Below are 21477 nucleotides of genomic sequence, written 5' to 3' on the forward strand. Positions count from 1 at the left end.
ACTATGGGGGATCCCCTGACCAGCCCCAACGGAGGGAGGGAAAGAGGGACGGGGGGAGAGAGAGAGAGAGAGAGAGAGATAGGAGAAACAAACAACGAGAGAGAATGAGAGAGAAAGAGGTGCGTGAGGGAGGCGTGAGAGAGAGGGTGTGTTGGAAGTAAAAACGGGAAAGAAAACAAAAAAGAGAATTGTTGTTAAGTTAGAGGATAAAAGAACATCACAACAACAAACTGTAACCGTGTGTAACACCAGCAAGCAAGCAGCAGTCTACATAATTACTACACAAGCAAGAGCATGGCACTAACTGGGGCTACATAGCATTCATATCCATGATACAATCAGTGACTAAGCTTAATATGGAGGATATACCGAAAAAATACACCTTGCGCTGACTTAATGCAACTAAAGCAAGCATTGATCTATTAATAAAACAATAAGGCAGCTAAGAAGAGGAAGAGATAGGAAGCATAGAGAGAGAGGGGGCTGCACTGCTAGCGCCATGATCAATTGAATTATGAGCAATCTTATTAACTCGGGTGGGAATGGATCCCTACAATATGACTTTAATCCTATCCCACTCAATCAGACATGCACTAGGAACAAATACATGCATATATACTGTACATACATACTACTGATTTACAACACATTGTACATAAGCTAGAGCCATGCCACCATTTACATTTACTGTTAAAAGCTAAAATGTCCTCAACCCTCTCCTACTGTTAACATAAGCTATAGGTGATTAATTGATTGTGGCCCTTTTTACAGATTCCCATGTCGAATTGATGTTTGTTTGGGAAGCAGGTTTTTATCGCAAACATGGTGGAGATGGTCAATTCAGTCAAAGCCGGGAAGGAAGCCACAATCAGTTTATCACAGGCAATAATGACACATATAGCAATAGGAGAAAATAAAACACATTACGACAACAAACAATAATTAAAGTAGCTATATCTGGGTTAAGACATTGCACTACGACAAAGCCACATGCCAAGCTAAAAGGTGAAAGGTCATAGTACCAGGTCAAAGGTTGCGTCGAGGGGTCGCTTCAGTGATTTGACAGCCGACTGAGTCTTAATTAGCAGGCAGCGAGCACATGATGGCAATGGGCCAATGGGGTTCAAGCGCATTAACATAAACCAGCAAGCAGAGGTGCATCATGGGGGCAGCAGTGCAGTTCGGGTAGGTGAGAAAAAAACAACAAATAAAAAACAAATCATTGGAATGCAGTATACAAGGGGATAACATGACTAGGGCATGCACAGTGTGTAGACACTACAGTACTACGGCTGAGAGCTACAGTACAGTACATGGTCATGAGTTCAATAATGGTCTAGCTAAATCAAATACTGTGAAAAGATGTAAACAAGAATAAAATGGAATGTACACTGTCATTACTTCAAAACACTGGGCATTGAGTGATATGATCACACTTTCAAATAAATATAACTTATGAAGCATTCATAAACCCTTTATAAGGTCTACAACAAATGTCATACTTGATGAAGTGTAGTATAGGGTTTATACCACATCTGGTATAGCGCCAGATGTAAGGACCTGTTATATCCCCTTTATATAGTATGACATTTGCTTATAAATGATTATGAAGCATCTATGCAGGCCTTATAAAGGGTTTATGAAGCCTTTATTAAGCAATATGAGCTATAGAATGTTTAAAGTGTGACAAGTGGGACTACTAAATGATCAAAAAGCCATACACTCTAATCTTTCACTGTGCACATCATAGTCATTGTCTCATTACAATGATTAAACACCACAACGTCTGTTTTTTGCTCTTCATACAAAGCATGGCAAATACTAGGAACAATAGACAAGTGTTACAACGCTAGTTTAGCTGTGGATGTTCAGCTAGAGAGGAATGACCATTGTTATATTAAACTTAGACTGCAGTCCGATAAGCACATTAAATGCATTGAATGCCAAGAGGAACCTATGCAGGGGAAGCACACATGGAGACAGAGGATGAAGATACAGATACGATCAGTTAGATAAGCTAAATGCCTGTGTTTCTTTTATCAGCTAACGCCATCAGGCAGAGAAAAAGACTGAGCCATATAATATAATGGAGACGTTGCCTGTAGGCACATATCTAAGATCAGTTTCTTGGCTTACCCTCCCCAAATCCTAACCATATCCATTGCAACGTCAAAACCCATAACTGACCTTAGATCTGTGGCTACGGGCAGCTTCATCCTACTGTGTGTATTTCCTCATTCCTACAATGCGACTGTTTCCTAGATGATCCAAGATGGCGGACTACTCACCATGGCTGCGGCGGCAGTGGCCTGGTTCACCTGATGCTGTGCAGCCTTGATCTTGGCCTGCAGGTGGGCCGGAGGGTGGAAGTACTTGCACTTCTCCCTGGAGCAGCGGCCCTTGATGTAGTCCATACACACGGTGACCGTGTTGTCGTTGGTGTCGATCATGGTGCTGTCGGAGGGGTGGGAGAAGCGGCAGTCATTCTCCCCCCGGGAGCAGTTGCCCCGCTGGTACTCACGACACACCTGGCGAGGGGGAGAGGGTGTGGGGGAGGGATGAATACATGGATATACATTGATACACACTAGTTTGGTTTCTATCCAATTGGCGACAGATTTTCATGCGAATATTCTAAAATATCCACTGCCATTTATCGCATAATTAATTTTCATAATTCATATGAACGCATAATTCATTCATTTCATTATCTATCAGCATTTATACAATTGGACCAAAACTTCCTGTTTCCATCACAACTGGCGTGATTTTTTATTTTTTTATACGGCTTTACACACAAAAACTGTACCGTAATTTCCGGACTATAAGCCGCTACTTTTTTCCCACACTTTGAACCTTGCGGTTTATACAATGACGCGGCTAATTTATGGATTTTTCCCGCTTTCACAAGATTCATGCCGCCAAAAAAACTGAGCACCGTCACATAATGTGACGTAAATCGAGCGCGCTCAAACTTCCCATCATTCTGATTACGGTAGTCATTTTGTCACCCTCATCATGGCAAAGACACGGAGAAATGCATATGATGCAGCTTTCAAGTTGAAGGCGATCGATCTGGCTGTTGGAAAAGGAAATAGAGCTGCTGCATGGGAGCTTGGCCTTAATGAGTGGATAAGACGTTGGAAACAGCAACGTGAGGAACTGACTCAGTGCAAAAAGAAAACAAAAGCTTTCAGAGGGAAGAAAAGCAGATGGCCCGAACTAGAAAATAAGCTTGAAGACTGGGTCAACACACAGAGAGCAGACGGCCGAGGTGTTTCAACTGAGGCTATTCAATTCCAACACCGAAGGAGATGACTTCAGTCGTTTCAGTGCACAGGAGGAGGAAGATAGTGACCAATGACTTTCTTGGTAGGCTACTGTTTACTGCTATTTTTTAAATTTTTGTTACAAGCCGTGTTTCGTTAAAGCCTATTTATTTTTGTTACAAGCCGTGTTTCGTTTAAAAGCCTATTTATTTTTGTAACAAGCCGTGTTTCGTTAAAGCCTATTTATTTTTGTTACAATCCGTGTTTAGTTTAAAAGCCTATTTATTTTTGTTACAATCCGTGTTTCGTTTAAAAGCCTACTTATTTTTGTTACAAGCCGTGTTTCGTTTAAAGGCTGTGTAAAGTTCATTTGTTTCAATGTACCGGTAGGCACCTGCGGCTTATAGACATGTGCGGCTTATTTATGTACAAAATACATATTTTTTTATAATTCAGTGTGTGGGGTTTATATTCAGGTGCGCTTAATAGTCCAGAAATTACGGTAGATGGAAACGTGGTTAGTCATACAGACATAAGCATTGAGCAAAGTCACTGTGTGTTGAACATGACATTTGAAGGGCAGCAGAGGGCAGCACTGGCTTTATGTTAACACAGCATGTTGTGGCCTAGAATCAGCACAGGCTGCTGGAGCGGGGGGGGGGGGGGGGGGGGGGGGGGGGGGGGGGTCCGTCAATCTGAATCGCTTACCTCCAGTCTGTCTGTCCTCATGAGTTTCTGTGCAGCTGCGGCTGCAGCATTGGGGACCTGGCCGTGGTTGGGGTGGCCTGCCATGAGGACCTGCGGGCTGGGCATGATCTCTGTCTGCATCAGGCCGGGCGATACCGGGCCCAGGTACGGGTTGAAGGCTGCTGCCGCCGCGCTGGCATTGGTGGCCAGGCCTGGTGCCATAGAGAACATAGGCTGCAAACGGGAGGAGGGGGCGGCGGATAGAGACAAGGGTCAAAGGTGGGAGGTTATATTTCCTGGTATGTTAAATGTACTGTATTCAATGTTATGTGGCTTATCTACACTGATACTGAATTCCCTATATAGTGCACTGCTTTAGGGCTCTGCATGGTCAGAAGTAGTACACTATATAGGGAATAGAGTGTCATTTGAGATGCAGCCGACTGTAAGTGTTGTCATGTAATTACTTGATGTAAACTGAACCTGTTGCTGTCTTGGACCAGGTCATAGAGACTAACCTGGATTGGCAAAGGTTGAATAAAATGAAGAGGGGTTTCAGGTCCTGGGATTCAGTCACAGTTCAGTTATATTCTTTTCCACTCACGTGTATGTGTGTGTATGTGTGCATTTGTGCGCACATTTGTGCATGTGTGTGTTCTCTCACCATTGTGTATGTGTGTGACTTCACATCCCTACTGTATTTGTCTCACCATAGGCTGTAGCTGTGTGCCGGGCATCATGGCGTTTGCGAGCTGCATCTGCTGGGCCAGCATGGCCATGTTCTTCTGTTGGATGAGGTTGTTCCTGCCGTTGATCTCCAGCTGGGTCTTTAGGTGGCCAGGAGGGTGCAGGTACTTACAGTTCTCCCTGGAACAACGGCCCTGAGAGAGGGAGATGTGAAAGGGGAGTGGGGGGGGGGGTGTTTGGACAGCAAGAGAGAGAAGCAATGTGTCAAAGTAAAGTAAGTTGATTCAGACAGCACTGCTTTAAAGACGTCCTCCAGTGATTCTTGAACTTTTACTGTTGAAAAGCGATGTCCCAGGTATAAATACAGTTAAGTACACGCAAAAAATGTTTTGAGCAAAATTGTTTTTTTAGAGAAAACAAACTTCAAGGAGACTGCCTCGCCTGGTTCACCAACTACTTCTCAGATAGAATTCGGTGTGTCAAATCGGAGGGCCTGTTGCCCGGACCTCTGGCAGTCTCAATGGAGGTACCACAGGGTTCAATTCTCGGGCCGACTCTTTTCTCTGTATATGTCAATGATGTTGCTCTTGCTGCGGGTGATTCATTGATCCACCTCTAAGCAGACGACACCATTCTGTATACTCCTGGCCCTTCTTTCGACACTGTGTTAACAAACCTCCAAACGAGCATCAATGCCATACAACACTCTTTCCGTGGCCTCCAACTACTCTTAAATGCTATTAAAACTAAATGCATGCCCTTCAACCCATCGCTACTCGCACCTGCCTGCCCGACTAGCATCACTACTCTGGACGGTTCTGACTTAGAATACATGGACAACTACAAATACCTTGGTGTCTGGTTTGACTGTAAACTCTCCTTCCAGACTCATATTAAGCATCTCCAATCCAAAATTTAATCTAGAATCGGCTTCCTATTTCGCAACAAAGCCTCCTTCACTCACGCTGCCAAACATACCCTCGTAAAACTGACTATCCTACTGATCCTCGACTTCGGCGATGTCATTTACAAAATAGCCTCCAACACTCTACTCAGCAAACTGGATGCAGTCTATCACATTTCTATCCGTTTTGTCACCAAAGCCCCATATACCACCCACCACTGCGACCTGTATGCTCTCGTCGGCTGGCCCTAACTACATATTCGTCGCTAACCCCACTGGCTCCAGGTCATCTATAAGTCTTTGCTAGGTAAAGCTCAGCCTTATCTCAGCTCACTAGTCACTATAGCAACACCCACCCGTAGCACGCACTCCAGCAGGTATATTTCACTGGTCATCCCCAAAGCCAACACCTAATCGCTGAAGTTGGAGACTTATATCTCACTCACTAACTTTAAGCATCAGCTATCTGAGCAGCTTACTGATCACTGGAGCTGTACACAGCCCATCTATAAATAGCCCATCCAGCTACCTACCTCATCCCCATATTGTTTTTATTAACTTTTTTCTGCTCTTTTGCACACCAGTATTTCTACTTGCACATCCTCATCTGCACATATATCGCTCCAGCGTAAATTACTAAATTGTAATTACTTCGCCACTATTGGCCTATTTATTGCCTTACCTCCTTACTCCTTTTGCACACACTGTATACAGATTTTCTATTGTGTTATTGACTGTACTTTTGTTTATCCCATGTGTAACTCTGTGTTGTTGTTTTTTTGTCGCACTGCTTTGCTTTATCATGGCCAGGTCGCAGTTGTAAATGAGAACTTGTTCTCAACTGGCCTACCTGGTTAAATAATGGTGAAATAAAATACAAATTAAATCAAAAAATTGGTCTGCTGGGAATCAGTGATGTCATCAGCCTCGTCCCTTGCTTGAGGAACAATAGAGGAGAAATAGAGAACAAAAGAGGAAAAGACCCCCCACCCACACTTTTGCTATGTCATGACTTACCTGGACCACCTATTGAGAAGTGCCTTTTGTTAAGTAAATCAGGTGTTAAAAGAGGTGAAAAGGAGACTGGAGGGCCGCTTTCAGCTGACGACTGTGTGTGTTTCTGTGTGACTGTGTCAGTGTGTGTGTGATATGCTGGGAGCTGTTTATAGCCGCATGCCCCTAACCCTGTTTCACCCTAGGTCTGGGCTATGCCTGGCACTAACTAATTGTTCAGGGCTCTTTATTTCTGCTCTATCCTGTGGGACAAAAATGTCTGTGTGTGTTTCTTTGTGTGTGTGTCAGTGTGTGTGTGTGTCTTTATGCATACTTGAGCATGTGTGTGTGTGTGTCTGCATACGTGTGTTTGTTCAGGTCAGAAGAGGGACTCTGTGACGCTTTAAAAAATATATATATATATTTTATCAGGTAAGTTGACTGAGAACACATTCTCATATACAGCAACAACCCTGGGAATGGTTACAGGGGAGAGGAGGGGGATGAATGAGTCAATTGTAAGCTGGGGATGATTAGGTGACCATGATGGTATGAAGGACAGCTTGGGAATTTAGCCAGGACACCGGGGTCAACACCCCTACTCTTACAAAAAGTGTCATGTGATTGTTAATGAACTCAGAGAGTCAGGACACCCATTTAACTTCCCATCCGAAAGACGGCACCCAACACAGGGCAATGTCCCCAATCACTACCCTGGGGCATTAGGATAATTTTAGACCTGAAGAAAGAGTGCCTCCTACTGGCCGTCAACACCACCTGGTCTCCCATCCAGAGACTGACCAGGACCAATCCTGCTTAGCTTCAGAAGCAAGCCAGCAGTGGGATGCAGGGTGGTATGCTGCAGGGTGGTATGCTGCGGGGTGGTATGCTGCAGGGTGGTATGCTGCTGGCGCAGGGTGGTATGCTGCGGGGTGGTATGCTGCAGGGTGGTATGCTGCTGGCGCAGGGTGGAATGCTGCAGGGTGGTATGCTGCTTGCGCAGGGTGGTATGCTGCAGGGTGGTATGCTGCTGGCGCAGGGTGGTATGCTGCTGGCGCAGGGTGGTATGCTGCAGGGTGGTATGCTGCAGGGTGGTATGCTGCTGGCGCAGGGTGGTATGCTGCAGGGTGGTATGCTGCTGGCGCAGGGTGGTATGCTGCTGGCGCAGGGTGGTATGCTGCAGGGTGGTATGCTGCTGGCGCAGGGTGGTATGCTGCAGGGTGGTATGCTGCAGGGTGGTATGCTGCTGGCGCAGGGTGGTATGCTGCAGGGTGGTATGCTGCAGGGTGGTATGCTGCAGGGTGGTATGCTGCTGGCGCAGGGTGGTATGCTGCAGGGTGGTATGCTGCTGGCGCAGGGTGGTATGCGGCTGGCGCAGTGTGGTATGCTGCAGGGTGGTATGCTGCTGGCGCAGGGTTGGTATGCTGCTGGCGCAGGGTGGTATGCTGCAGGGTGGTATGCTGCTGGCTGGAGGACTGCTATCCAGACATCCAGCTAGGCTACATGTCAGATAGGAGGTATAAATACATTTCACTCATATGATACATAGATATTGTATCACAGGGCAATATGAGGTCAAACTTCAAAGCGTCAGTGCCAAGAGATAATGAACTAGGAGAGATCGTTTTATGCTGTCTGCTAGGAATACACGCTGCCAAGAAGGAGGGGTCTGAGTCGCAGAAATCCTGATGGACTGGGGTCAGAATAGTTCAAGTGTCACACACAGGCGTTCACACACACCGGGGACAGAGTAGTTCAAGTGTCACACACAGGCCTACACACACACTGGAGTCATGTTCATGTAACAGGTGACACACACTGGAGTCATGTTCATGTAACAGGTGGAACACACACTGGAGTCATGTTCATGTAACAGGTGGAACACACACTGGAGTCATGTTCATGTAACAGGTGGCACACACTGGAGTCATGTTCATGTAACAGGTGGCACACACTGGAGTCATGTTCATGTAACAGGTGGCACACACTGGAGTCATGTTCATGTAACAGGTGGCACACACACTGGAGTCATGTTCATGTAACAGGTGACACACACTGGAGTCATGTTCATGTAACAGGTGGCACACACACTGGAGGCATGTTCATGTAACAGGTGACACACACACTGGAGTCATGTTCATGTAACAGGTGACACACACTGGAGTCATGTTCATGTAACAGGTGGAACACACACTGGAGTCATGTTCATGTAACAGGTGGAACACACACTGGAGTCATGTTCATGTAACAGGTGGCACACACTGGAGTCATGTTCATGTAATAGGTGGCACACACTGGAGTCATGTTCATGTAACAGGTGACACACACACTGGAGTCATGTTCATGTAACAGGTGACACACACTGGAGTCATGTTCATGTAACAGGTGGCACACACACTGGAGTCATGTTCATGTAACAGGTGGAACACACACTGGAGTCATGGTCATGTAACAGGTGGAACACACACTGGAGTCATGTTCATGTAACAGGTGGAACACACACTGGAGTCATGTTCATGTAACAGGTGGCACACACTGGAGTCATGTTCATGTAACAGGTGGCACACACTGGAGTCATGTTCATGTAACAGGTGGCACACACTGGAGTTATGTTCATGTAACACGTGGAACACACACTGGAGTCATGTTCATGTAACAGGTGGCACACACACTGGAGTCATGTTCATGTAACAGGTGGCACACACACTGGAGTCATGTTCATGTAACAGGTGGAACACACACTGGAGTCATGTTCATGTAACAGGTGGCACACACTGGAGTCATGTTCATGTAACAGGTGGCACACACACTGGAGTCATGTTCATGTAACAGGTGGCACACACTGGAGTCATGTTCATGTAACAGGTGGCACACACTGGAGTCATGTTGATGTAACAGGTGGCACACACACTGGAGTCATGTTCATGTAACAGGTGACACACACTGGAGTCATGTTCATGTAACAGGTGGCACACACACTGGAGTCATGTTCATGTAACAAGTGACACACACACTGGAGTCATGTTCATGTAACAGGTGGCCACCACTGGAGTCATGTTCATGTAACAGGTGACACACACTGGAGTCATGTTCATGTAACAGGTGGGCACACACACTGGAGTCATGTTCATGTAACAGGTGGAACACACACTGGAGTCATGTTCATGTAACAGGTGGAACACACACTGGAGTCATGTTCATGTAACAGGTGGCACACACACTGGAGTCATGTTCATGTAACAGGTGGAACACACACTGGAGTCATGTTCATGTAACAGGTGGAACACACACTGGAGTCATGTTCATGTAACAGGTGGCACACACACTGGAGTCATGTTCATGTAACAGGTGGCACACACACTGGAGTCATGTTCATGTAACAGGTGGAACACACTGGAGTCATGTTCATGTAACAGGTGGCACACACTGGAGTCATGTTCATGTAACAGGTGGAACACACACTGGAGTCATGTTCATGTAACAGGTGGCACACACTGGAGTCATGTTCATGAAACAGGTGGAACACACTGGAGTAATGTTCATGTAACAGGTGGCACACACTGGAGTCATGTTCATGTAACAGGTGGAACACACACTGGAGTCATGTTCATGTAACAGGTGGCACACACTGGAGTCATGTTCATGTAACAGGTGACACACACTGGAGTCATGTTCATGTAACAGGTGGCACACACACATAGCCCTGTTCTTTACGACAGATATTTATTTACTGACATTCCACGGGCACAGCTGAGCCGACCGGCCGAGGTAGCAGGGTCCTCCCACTGGGGACACACTGGTTGAATCAACGTTGTTTCCACATAATTTTTATGAAATTACATTGAAACAACGTGGAATAGGTGTTGAATTTACATCAGTGCCCAGTGGGCACACTCAATCACAAATAGAGCTGCTGCCTGGGTGCTTCTCAATAGTCTAACATATATGCCTCTCTTTGTGTCCTTTCCTCTATTCGCAATGACATGAAATACTTGGACAGGTCAAAGGAAGCAAATTCCTGGCGGGCATTCTCCATATTGCTTTCATCCTGGGTTTTCAGATCAGTGGAGAGGAAGGAAAGGAGATAAGGAGAGGAAACTACGTTGCACAATTGAGATGCACCCCCAGAAGTTTCGTTACTCAGATACAGGCAGGAAAAAGTGTTGTGCATAAGAGTGTTGTTGTGTCTGCGTCACAGCACACCACGTCAGTCACAACTACAACAGGAGACGTAACGCCTCGGGACAGTGTGTGGTGTGTGTGTGTGTGACAGTATCTATCACAAACAGAGGGACGTCTAGCCTACGCAGACATCTGACTTGTTGAGACTTGTGACTCAGAAATGTCAACAACTGGGTCAAATTTGATCTCATGATCCCTGCCTCAGCACTGCTGTGTGACTGACTGGCTGGTTTAAACACTGTTATTAAACCCTATCACTACATGTACTTAACCTAAATTGCTATAGATAATGGCTTAACGACTGGCATGTGAAATGTAGGCTAAATGGTAAATGGTTGAAAGAAGGCTTGGGCGACATACCGTTTATATGGTATCTGGGTATCTCGAAATATGATTTTCAATATATATATTGTTATGGTGGGGGGGGGGGGGGGGCTGCTACGGCACTGCTTATACCTAACTATAAGTTAAGTATAACTATAAGAAATCTAAGATGTGTCAAATAAATCATATCTAGCTTAGGGCTCCAGCTATGCATTTGGTTTGTTAATTTGCTAACTAAGAGGCACGATGTCAAGATCAAGCTTCTTGGTTACAGAAGAGACATTCAATCCCCTCCTGGATCAAGATCCCTGTTGTCTAAATTGTACAGTGAGGGGGAAAGTATTTGATCCCCTGCTGATTTTGTACGTTTTCCCACTGACAAAGAAATGATCGGTCTATAATTTTTATGGTAGGTTTATTTGAACAGTGAGAGACAGAATAACAACAAAAAAATAGAGAAAAACGCATGTCAAAAATGTTAAAAATTGATTTGCATTTTAAAGAGGGAAATAAGTATTTGACCCCTCTGCAAAACAGTACTTGGTGGCAAAACCCTTGTTGGCAATCAGAGGTCAGACATTTCTTGTAGATGGCCACCAGGTTTGCACACATCTCAGGAGGGATTTTGTCCCACTACTCTTTGCAGATCTTCTCCAAGTCAATAAACCAACCATTAAAATGATAGACTGATAATTTCTTTGTCAGTAGGCAAATGTACAAAATCAGCAGGGGATCCAATACTTTTTTCCCTCACTGTATTTATACAAATAGCGCCCCTTGTGTGCACATTCACTAATACGTATACGGTACAGAAACAGTATGAAAATCTGGATACCGTCTAACACTAGCTGAAAGACTCAACTTCTCTGTCATTCAAGTTAAATGATGCATGCAGGCAGAAGGGCTACTCTATGTGATGGTAACACATCACCAAGTTAACAGGAGTTATGATTGTAAACATGTTCAGAGAGGTCAAAAAGGAGGCCAAATTGAAATATCGATACAGTTCTTAGACTGGACTGATGGACTAACTGGCTAATGTACAAAAGCTGTGAGTCAGAAACTTGGAGAGAAACTACGCAGAGCTTGTTTTGAAAGAGGCTCTAGATCCATACAGAACTGTTCTGAAAAGATGTTCTAAATCTACAGAGATTTGCTCATCCAGAGGCGGCGCTCCTAGTGGCCAGGGACTTTAATGCATGGAAACTTAAATCTGTCTTACCTCATTTCCACCAGCATGTTAAATATACAACCAGAGGAAAAACACTCTGGACCACCTTTACTCCACACACAGAGATACACACAAAGCTCTCCCTAGCCCTCCATTTGGCAAAGCTGACCATAATTCTATCCTCCTGATTCCTGCTCACAAGCAAAAACTAAAGCAGGAAGTACCAGTGACTCACTCAATACGGAAGTGGTCAGATGAAGCAGATCTTAAGCTACAGGACTGTTATCCTAGCACAGACTGGAATATGTTCCTGGGATTCTTTGGATGGCATTGAGGAGTACACCACATCAATCACTGGCTACATCAATAAGTGCATCGATGACGTTGTCCCCACAGTGACCATACGCACATACCCAATCAGAGCTGCTGATTTCAAGAAGCGGGACTTTAACCCGGCCGCTTATAAGAAATCCCGCTATGCCCTCAGACAAACCATCAAACAGGAAGATTGTCAATACAGGACTAAGATTGAATCGTACTACACCGATGTAAGACCTTCAAACAGGTCAATATTCACACCAGGACATGTACTCTGAGCATGCGCTGACCAACTGGCAAGTGTCTTCACTGACATGTTCAACCTCTCCCTCCTTGAGTCTGTAATAACAACATGTTTCAAGCAGACCACCGTAGTCCCTGTGCCCAAGAACACCAAGGTAACCTGCCTAAAGGACTACTGACCCGTAGCACTCACGTCTGTAATCATGAAGTGCTTTGAAAGGCTGGTCATGGCTCACATCAACACCATTATTCCAGAAACCCTAGACCCACTCCTATTTGCAGACCACCCCAACAGATCCACAGTTGACGCAATCTCTATTGCACTCCACACTGCCCTTTCCCACCTGGACAAAAGGAACACCTATGTGAGAATGCTATTCATTGTCTACAGCTCACCGTTCAACACTATAGTGCCCTCAAAGCTCATCACTAAGCTAAGGATCCTGGGACTAAACACCTCCCTCTGCAACTGGATCCTTGACTTCCTGACGGGCCACCCCGAGGTGGTAAGGGTAGGTGACAACTAGAGCTTTACCGATTATGATTTTTCAATACCGATACCGATTATTGGAGGACCAAAAAAAGCTGATACTGATTAATCGGGCAATTTTTATATATATATTTGTAATAATGACAATTACAACAATACTGAATGAACACTTATATTTTAACTTAATATAATACATAAATAAAAATACATTTAGTCTCAAATAAATAATGAAACATGTTCAATTTGGTTTAAATAATGCAAAAACACAGTGTCGGAGAAGAAAGTAAAAGTGTAATATGTGCCATGTAAGAAAGCTAACGTTTCAGTTCCTTGCTCAGAACATGAGAACATTTGAAAGCTGGTGGTTCCTTTTAACATGAGTCTCCAATATTCCCAGGTAAGAAGTTTTAGGTTGTAGTTATTATAGGACTATTTCTCTATACCATTTGTATTTCCTATACCTTTGACTATTGGATGTTCTTATAGGCACTATAGTATTGGCAGCCTAACACTGTTTGAATGAATGCTTACGAGCCTGCTGCTACCTTCCACTGCTCAGTCAGACTGCTCTATCGAATATCAAATCATAGATTAATTATAATATAATAAACACACAGAAATACGAGCCTTATGTCATTAATATGGTCAAATCTGGAAACTAAACATTAATTATTTTAGTGAAATACGGAACAGTTCTGTATTTTATCGAACGGGTGGCTTTCCTAAGTCTAAATATTGCTATTACATTGCACAACCTTCAATGTTATGTCATAATTATGTAAAATTTTGGCAAATTAATTACGGTCTTTGTTAGGAAGAAATGGTCTTCACACAGTTCGCAACGAGCCAGGCGGCCCAAACTGTTGCATATACCCTGACTCTGCTTGCACTGAACGCAAGAGAAGTGACACAATTTCACCTGGTTAATATTGCCTGCTGATATGAATTTATTTTAACTAAATATGCAGGTTTAAAAAAATATAGTTGTGAATTGATTTTAAGAAAGGCATTGATGTTTATGGTTAGGTACATTGGTGCAACATACATTGGTGCTTTTTTCACGAATGTGCTTGTTAAATCATCACCTGTTTGGTGAAGTAGGCTGTGATTCGATGATAAATTAACAGGCACCCCATTGAATATTTGCAATGCAGGACCAGCTAGTTAACCTAGTAATATCATCAACCATGTATAGTTAACTAGTGATTATGTGAAGATTGATTGTTTTTTATAAGATACGTTTAATGCTAGCTAGCAACTTACCTTGGCTCATTGCTGCACTCGCGTAATAGGTGGTCAGCCTGCCAAACAGTCTCCTCGTGGAGTGCAATGTAACCGGCCATACCCGGCATCCAAAAATGCTGATCAGCGATTGTTATGAAAACTTGAAATCGGCCCTAATTCAATCGGCCATGCCGATTAATCAGTCGACCTCTAGTAACAACACATCTGCCATGCTGATCCTCAACACGGGGGCCCCTCAAGTGTGCGTGCTTAGTCCCCTCCTGTACTCCCTGTTCACCCATGACTGCATGGCCAGGCACGACTCCAACACAATCATTAAGTTTGCCGACGACACAACAGCGGTAGGCCTGATCACAGACAATGATGAGACAGCCAATAGGGAGGAGGTCAGAGACCTGGCTGTGTGGTGCCAGGATAACAACCTCTCCCTCAAAGTGAGCAAGACAAAGGAGATGATTGTGAACTACAGAAAAGGAAGGATAGAGCACACCACCATTCTCCTCGACGGGGCTGTAGTGGAGCAGGTTGAGAACTTCAAGTTCCTTTGGCGTTCACATCACCAGCAAACTAACATTCTCCAAACACATCAAGACAGACAAGACATCAAGACAGACAAAGCCCCTCAGGAGACTGAAAAGATTTGGCATGGGTCCTCAGATCCTCAAAAAGTTATACAGCTGCACCATCGAGAGCATCCTGACTGGTTGTATTACTGCCTGGTATGGCAACTGCTCGCCCTCCGACCTCAAGGTACCTGCGTACGGCCCAGTACATCACTGGGGCCAAGCTTCCTGCCATCCAGGACCTCTACACCAGGCGGTGTCAGAGGAAGGCCCTAAAAATTGTCAAAGACTCCAGCCACCCTTGTCATAGACTGTTGTTGGCAAGCGGTACCGGAGAACCAAGTCTAGGTCCAAAAGGCTTCTTAACAGCTTCTACCCCCAAGCCATAAGACTCCTGAACAGCTAATCAAATAGCTACCCAGACTATTTGCATTGTCCCCCACCCCCTCTTTTACACTGCTGCTACTCTCTGGTTATTATCTATGCATAGTCACTTTAACTCTACCTACATGTACAATATTACCTCAATTACCTCGACTAACCTGTGGCCCCGCACATTGACGCTGTACCGGTACCCCCTGTATTAAGCCTTGCAACTGTTATTTTACTGCTGCTCTTTAAATATTAGTTATTTAAATGTTTTACTTATCTATTTTTTACTTAACACTTATTTTTCTTAAAACTGCATTAACTGGTTAAGGGCTTGTACAGTAAGTAAGCATTTCACTGTAAGGTCTACACCTGTTGTATTCGGCGCATGTGACAAATAAACATTTGATTAGAACTACGAAGAAGTGTTCTGAAAAGAGGTTCTAGCTCTTAGCAGAACTGTTCCCGAAAAGAAGATCTAAAACTGAGCAGAACTGAGCATATTCAAAGCTACTAGCATGAGCTCAAATCTCATGAGCTGAACTGGCATTCATTAACATTCTGACACATAATGGTGAGCAGCGAGGAGGAGCTCTGAAACAGAGCTGCAGCTCTGATAGCAGTCAGCCAGAGACTGGCATGCGGCTAGTTAACGAGCCGTGAGGGATCACGTTGCGCTCCCCCCCACCTGACCCCATCCGTTCCACGTTGGATTTACTCTAGTGGCATTTGGCGAGGGAGGACCGTTGACCCCCGCAGAGGAAACCATTAGGGTTACTGCCACGGCAGCTCTGCTGAGTCATCCCTTATGCAGAAATAAGAGCAGTGGCTAAAGAAGGCTGCCATTTTGAATAGTGAAATATGCCCCAGCAGAGGAAATGTCAGACGGTGTAAGCTGGGAAGGGGACAGACAAAGTGAGTCACGTACGGTAGCGTAACCCTGCGTCAGTGAAATACTAGAACCTGCTGCATGAGAAGTCCTTAGTGACGGTCAGAGATAGAGAGGAATGAGGGGGAGAGAGAGAGTGTCAGGGTGATCAGGTAGAGGGAGCAAGAGACACACAGCAACAGAATGAGAGACACACGTAGATGGATAGAGATAAAAAGAGAGAGACAGAGATAAATAGAGAGACGGGGAAAGAGAGACAGTCAGACAGATGTTCTCTCTCATATGATGTTGTCTTGCTTCTGTGCTGTTATTACACCAGGGGCCTTGAGGAGCCTTGAGGAGCACCCACCATGTACACGGCAACAGACCAGCCCAGTGTTCCAGTCCTAACAGCAGTGGAATCCCTGCTTGCTCCCTGATCCCTCACAGATACATAAAGGAAACTCTGTAATGGAACACCACAGACTTATAAAGACCTATAATCACTATGATTTCGTGAGGAGAAGAAAAGCAAGGCACGCTACAACAGTGAAATTGACTTCGTTATTCAAATATCCTGTACATCCATATGCAACAGTTCTTTATATCCCGGTCTAATGTAAATTATCATTATTGTACTTTCATTATAATGAGAACCACATTATGAGAAGCAGCTGGGTTATACTGTTTCATAAGAATAGTCTTTTAAATATAGCCTGGCAAATCTGAGGCCTCTCTTTCCTCTGCTGCTGGAAAACAAGCCCTATTCCACTGTTCTAATGTGCCAGGGGCCTCATCTATAACCATTGTGTACATTTTATACTAAAGATCTTCGTGTGCCATTTCAGAAAAATATTTCAGATTCATAAATTTGGCGTACACCATGTTTCAATTATAAATCTGGCCCATCATGAAATTGTGCGCGTGTGAATGAGCATTATAACTCCGCCTGAACAACTTCCATCACCCTTTTATGATGACAATAATGCCGTTATTTGCTGTATACTTGGAGTTATTGGAATTAAAAGGAAATAGCAATGGCGAACTTGATCACATGTCGTTGGAGGTGTTGGCAGAATGTTTCCTTTTGCAGTGACATTTGCTGTAGGATATCTGACCGATTTAAAAAAGAAATAAATCCTCCCACTGTCAACTGCGTTTATTTTACCGATCCTGGACTTCTGATCCTGCATGTAGTCTATCACAGTGCCATCCATTTTGTCACCAAAGCCCCATATACTACCCACCACTGTATGCTCTCGTTGGCTGGCCCTCACTACATATTCATCGCCAAACCCACTGGCTCCAGGTCATCTATAAGTCTATGCTAGGTAAAGCCCCGCCTTATCTCAGCTCACTGGTCACCATAGCAACACCCACCCGTAGCACGCGGTCCAGCAGGTATACTTCACTGGTCATCCCCAAAGCCAACACTTTGGCAGTTCTCTGCTGCCAATGACTGGAACGAATTGCAAAAATCACTGAAGTTGGAGACTTATATCTCCCTCACTAACTTTAAGCATCAGCTGTCAGAGCAGCTTACCGATCGCTGCAGCTGTACACAGCCCATCTGTAAATAGCACACCCAACTATCTCATCCCCATATTGTTATTTATCTTCTTGCTATTTTGCACCCCAGTATCTCTACTTGCACATCATCATCTGCACATCTATCACTCCAGTGTTAATGCTAAATTGTAATTATTTCGCCTCTATGGCCTATTTATTGCCTTACCTCGCTAATCTTCTACATTTGCACACACTGTACATAATGTTATTGACTGTACGTTTGTTTACATGTAACTCTGTGTTGTTGTTTTTTTGTCACACTGCTTTGCTTTATCTTGACCAGGTTGCAGTTGTAAATGAGAACTTGTTCTCAAATGGCCTACCTGGTTAAATAAAGGTGAAACAGCATTGTGCAGCATTGAGGTTGCCTGCAATGACAACAAGCTCAGTCCGATGATGCGGTGACACACCGCCCCAGACCATGATGGACACCTCCACATCGATCCCGCTCCAGAGTACAGGTCTCGGTGTAACACTCATTCCTTCGACGATAAACGCAAATCTGACCATTACCCCACAAAACATGACTCGTCAGTGAAGGGCACTTTTTGCCAGTCCTGTCTGGTCCAGCGATGGTGGGTGTGTGCCCATAGGCGACGTCGTTGCCGGTGATGTCTGGTGAGGACCTGCCTTACAACAGGCCTACAAGCCCTCAGTCCAGCCTCTCTCAGCCTATTGCAGACAGTCTGAGCACTGATGGAGGGATTGTGCGTTCCTAGTGTAACTCGGGCCGTTGTTGTTGCCATCCTGTACCTGTCCCCAGGTGTGATGTTCGGATGTACTGATCCTGTGCAGGTGTTGTTACACGTGGTCTGCCACTGCGAGGACGATCAGCTGTCCGTCCTGTCTCCCTGTAGCGCTGTCTTAGGCGTCTCACAGTATGGACATTGCAATTTATTGCCCTGGCCACATCTGCAGTCCTCATGCCTCCTTGCAGCATGCCTAAGGCACGTTCACGCAGATGATCAGGGACCCTGGGCGTCTTTCTTTTGGTGTTTTTCAGAGTCAGTAGAAAGACCTCTTTATTGTCCTAAATTTTCATAACTGTGACCTTAATCTTAATCTTAGTTTGTAAAATGTTAGTGTCTTAACAACAGTTCCACAGGTGCATGTTCATTCATTGTTTATGGTTCATTGAAAAGCATGGGAAACAGTGTTTAAACCATTTATTTACAATGACGATCTCTGAAGATATTTGGATTTTTACGAATGATCTTTGAAAGACAGGGTCCTGAAAATGGGACGCTTCTTTCTTTTGCTGAGTTTTTTTATCTGTATAAATTAAATATTGTCTACTCAAGAAATTTGACATGACAGTAGCCAGATGTAGCCTACAAACATGGATGGAAAAGGTGAAACGTCTGTTCTACCGTTATACTGCGCATCGATTGGATCGCATTGAGCAAAAATAAATAGATTTTCTATTTACTACTGTGAAGTGGGTCCAATGAAATGAGAGATGGGACGAATGGTAGCCTATCCTACCTGGTTGTAGACTACAGGCTATTTTGCGAGTATGATGGAAAATGATTGCATCTTGGTATTATATTTAGCCACATGTTTTTTCGTTATGAATAAGAGTGTCCTCATACATATATTCCACATTTGCACAAAGCTACGAGGCTACTTTTGTCTTCTTGCAATGCAATACTTCAACCACTAGGTCTAAAGTTTGCAGGAGGATAAGCACTTGTCTCGTTTTGTTTTTAGAAATGCTAAATGTTGTGTGAAAACTGGCGCACGCATGTTTTGTGGCATATTTTTCACATACATGAGGCCGAAGGTAGCTTGAAGGTGACTATTCAGCTCCAAGCAAGGCTTATAATAAATTATCATACGATAAGAGAAATAAATGGATGAAAAGGGTTTGATCTATTTGCAAGTAAAGTAGGGTATTTTCACTACTTTTGCTGTGTCATTCATACCTAACAGATGTTTGTGAGAGACAGAGAATAGGTGAGGGGACACTATAACCTTGAAAGCTGAATAAGCTGAAACAGGTTTATTCAACTTAAAGATGAAACCTTAATCATATATATTCTCCTCCATTCATCTCTCCCTCCTTCTCTGCTCAGAATCAGGGACACTGCTCTTATTTGGTGCTGAACGGAGCAAGATGGTTGGCCAGAGCAACAAGTGCAGACACACACCATACTTTGTCACCGTGTTGGATTTAAGCAAACAATGAATCAGCCTGCAAAGAATGTTGGGAGGTGCCGCACCACTTCCTGTGAAGGCAAGAGGACCAAGCGGCGAGGAGCTCTGAGTGTGTGTGTGTGTGTGTCTGGGCAGAGGACAGAACAGCAAGGAGCTCTGAGTGTGTGTGTGTGTCTGGACAGAGGACAGAAGAGCAAGGAGCTCTGAGTGTGTGTGTGTGTCTGGACAGAGGACAGAACAGCAAGGAGCTCTGAGTGTGTGTGTGTGTCTGGACAGAGGACAGAACAGCAAGGAGCTCTGAGTGTGTGTGTGTGTCTGGACAGAGGACAGAACAGCAAGGAGCTCTGAGTGTGTGTGTGTGTCTGGACAGAGGACAGAACAGCAAGGAGCTCTGAGTGTGTGTGTGTGTCTGGACAGAGGACCGAGCGGCGAGGAGCTCTGAGTGTGTGTGTGTGTGTGTCTGGACAGAGGACAGAACAGCAAGGAGCTCTGAGTGTGTGTGTGTGTCTGGACAGAGGACAGAACAGCAAGGAGCTTTTAGACACCTTGGCATGCTATCACTGAGTCATCTAATCCTCACCCCCTCCAAAACACACACACACACACACCCACACACACACACACACACATGCTTCTACCTGCAGAACCCAAACACACAACTCCTCATATGGGCTGTGTTTATGTTCTGTATATAATCACACAGGGAGGAGCATAGAGGCCAAACCACCAGGCCCCGTCCTTTCACTCTGCTTGACTGTTGGGGAACAAAGCTCCATTCAGTGTGTGTCTGAGGATAGGGGTCTTTTCATCTCTCAATACAGCTGTCCAGAAGTCACTGGGACAGAGAACAGAGATATGGCTTCTCATCACTGATCACAACACAGCAGGCTACAAAAACAGAGTGACTGGGAAACTAACAAGAGGCAATAACTGTGACTATGACTCTAAAACAATATAATGCACTGGGGAATACAAAGAACACATCCACACGCTAATACACACTGGAAAACACGTTTCTCTCATCTACCCCATCCTTATACACAAGACACACTCAGGCACATACTGATCCAGTAACCCCAGTATGTACTGTACATACAATGTACACACACTGACATAGCAATCCCCCTACACACACACCCACCCACACACACACAGGCAGCACATTATGTGAGGAGGCTTTTGCTGCTCACTGCATGGCCTGCACCACGAGTTCATCTGGGCGGTGTAATGGCTCTCTTAGGGGGACACAGGTGACACTGGTAATGACTCAGGGCTCAATGGTGTGACACACACACACACACACACACACACTGGGCTTAGTGGGCAGGGACCGGCTCTGTCCAGGGGGCTTATGGTGGCATGGAGGGTCCGGAGAGCGTTAATCTGTGATTAAAGCTATGACAGCCTCCAGTGACATATTAACTATGACCCTAAACTA

General features: G+C 44.8%; 1 protein-coding gene across 50 annotated transcripts in view; it reads right to left on the bottom strand.

The window, feature by feature from the left end:
- LOC139376367 (muscleblind-like protein 1) overlaps window positions 1-21477 on the bottom strand; it is a 132278-nt gene that overhangs the window by 11945 nt on the left and 98856 nt on the right. For 16 of the 50 annotated variants that reach the window (XM_071118858.1, XM_071118856.1, XM_071118865.1 and 13 more), the window contains 5 exons: window positions 4667-4837; window positions 4424-4474; window positions 3978-4190; window positions 2289-2528; window positions 1-15 (listed from right to left, as the gene is read on the bottom strand). The exon at window positions 1-15 is cut by the window's left edge and continues 139 nt beyond it. In XM_071118858.1, the coding sequence (XP_070974959.1) occupies window positions 1-15; window positions 2289-2528; window positions 3978-4190; window positions 4424-4474; window positions 4667-4837 (690 nt within the window). Of the gene's footprint in view, window positions 16-1022; window positions 1077-2288; window positions 2529-3977; window positions 4191-4423; window positions 4475-4666; window positions 4838-21477 lie in introns of all 50 variants that reach the window. The other 34 variants (XM_071118834.1, XM_071118835.1, XM_071118837.1 and 31 more) reach the window with 3 other exon arrangements.

This window comes from Oncorhynchus clarkii, chromosome 20 (assembly GCF_045791955.1).
Source record: "Oncorhynchus clarkii lewisi isolate Uvic-CL-2024 chromosome 20, UVic_Ocla_1.0, whole genome shotgun sequence".
NCBI classification, from domain to species: domain Eukaryota; kingdom Metazoa; phylum Chordata; class Actinopteri; order Salmoniformes; family Salmonidae; genus Oncorhynchus; species Oncorhynchus clarkii.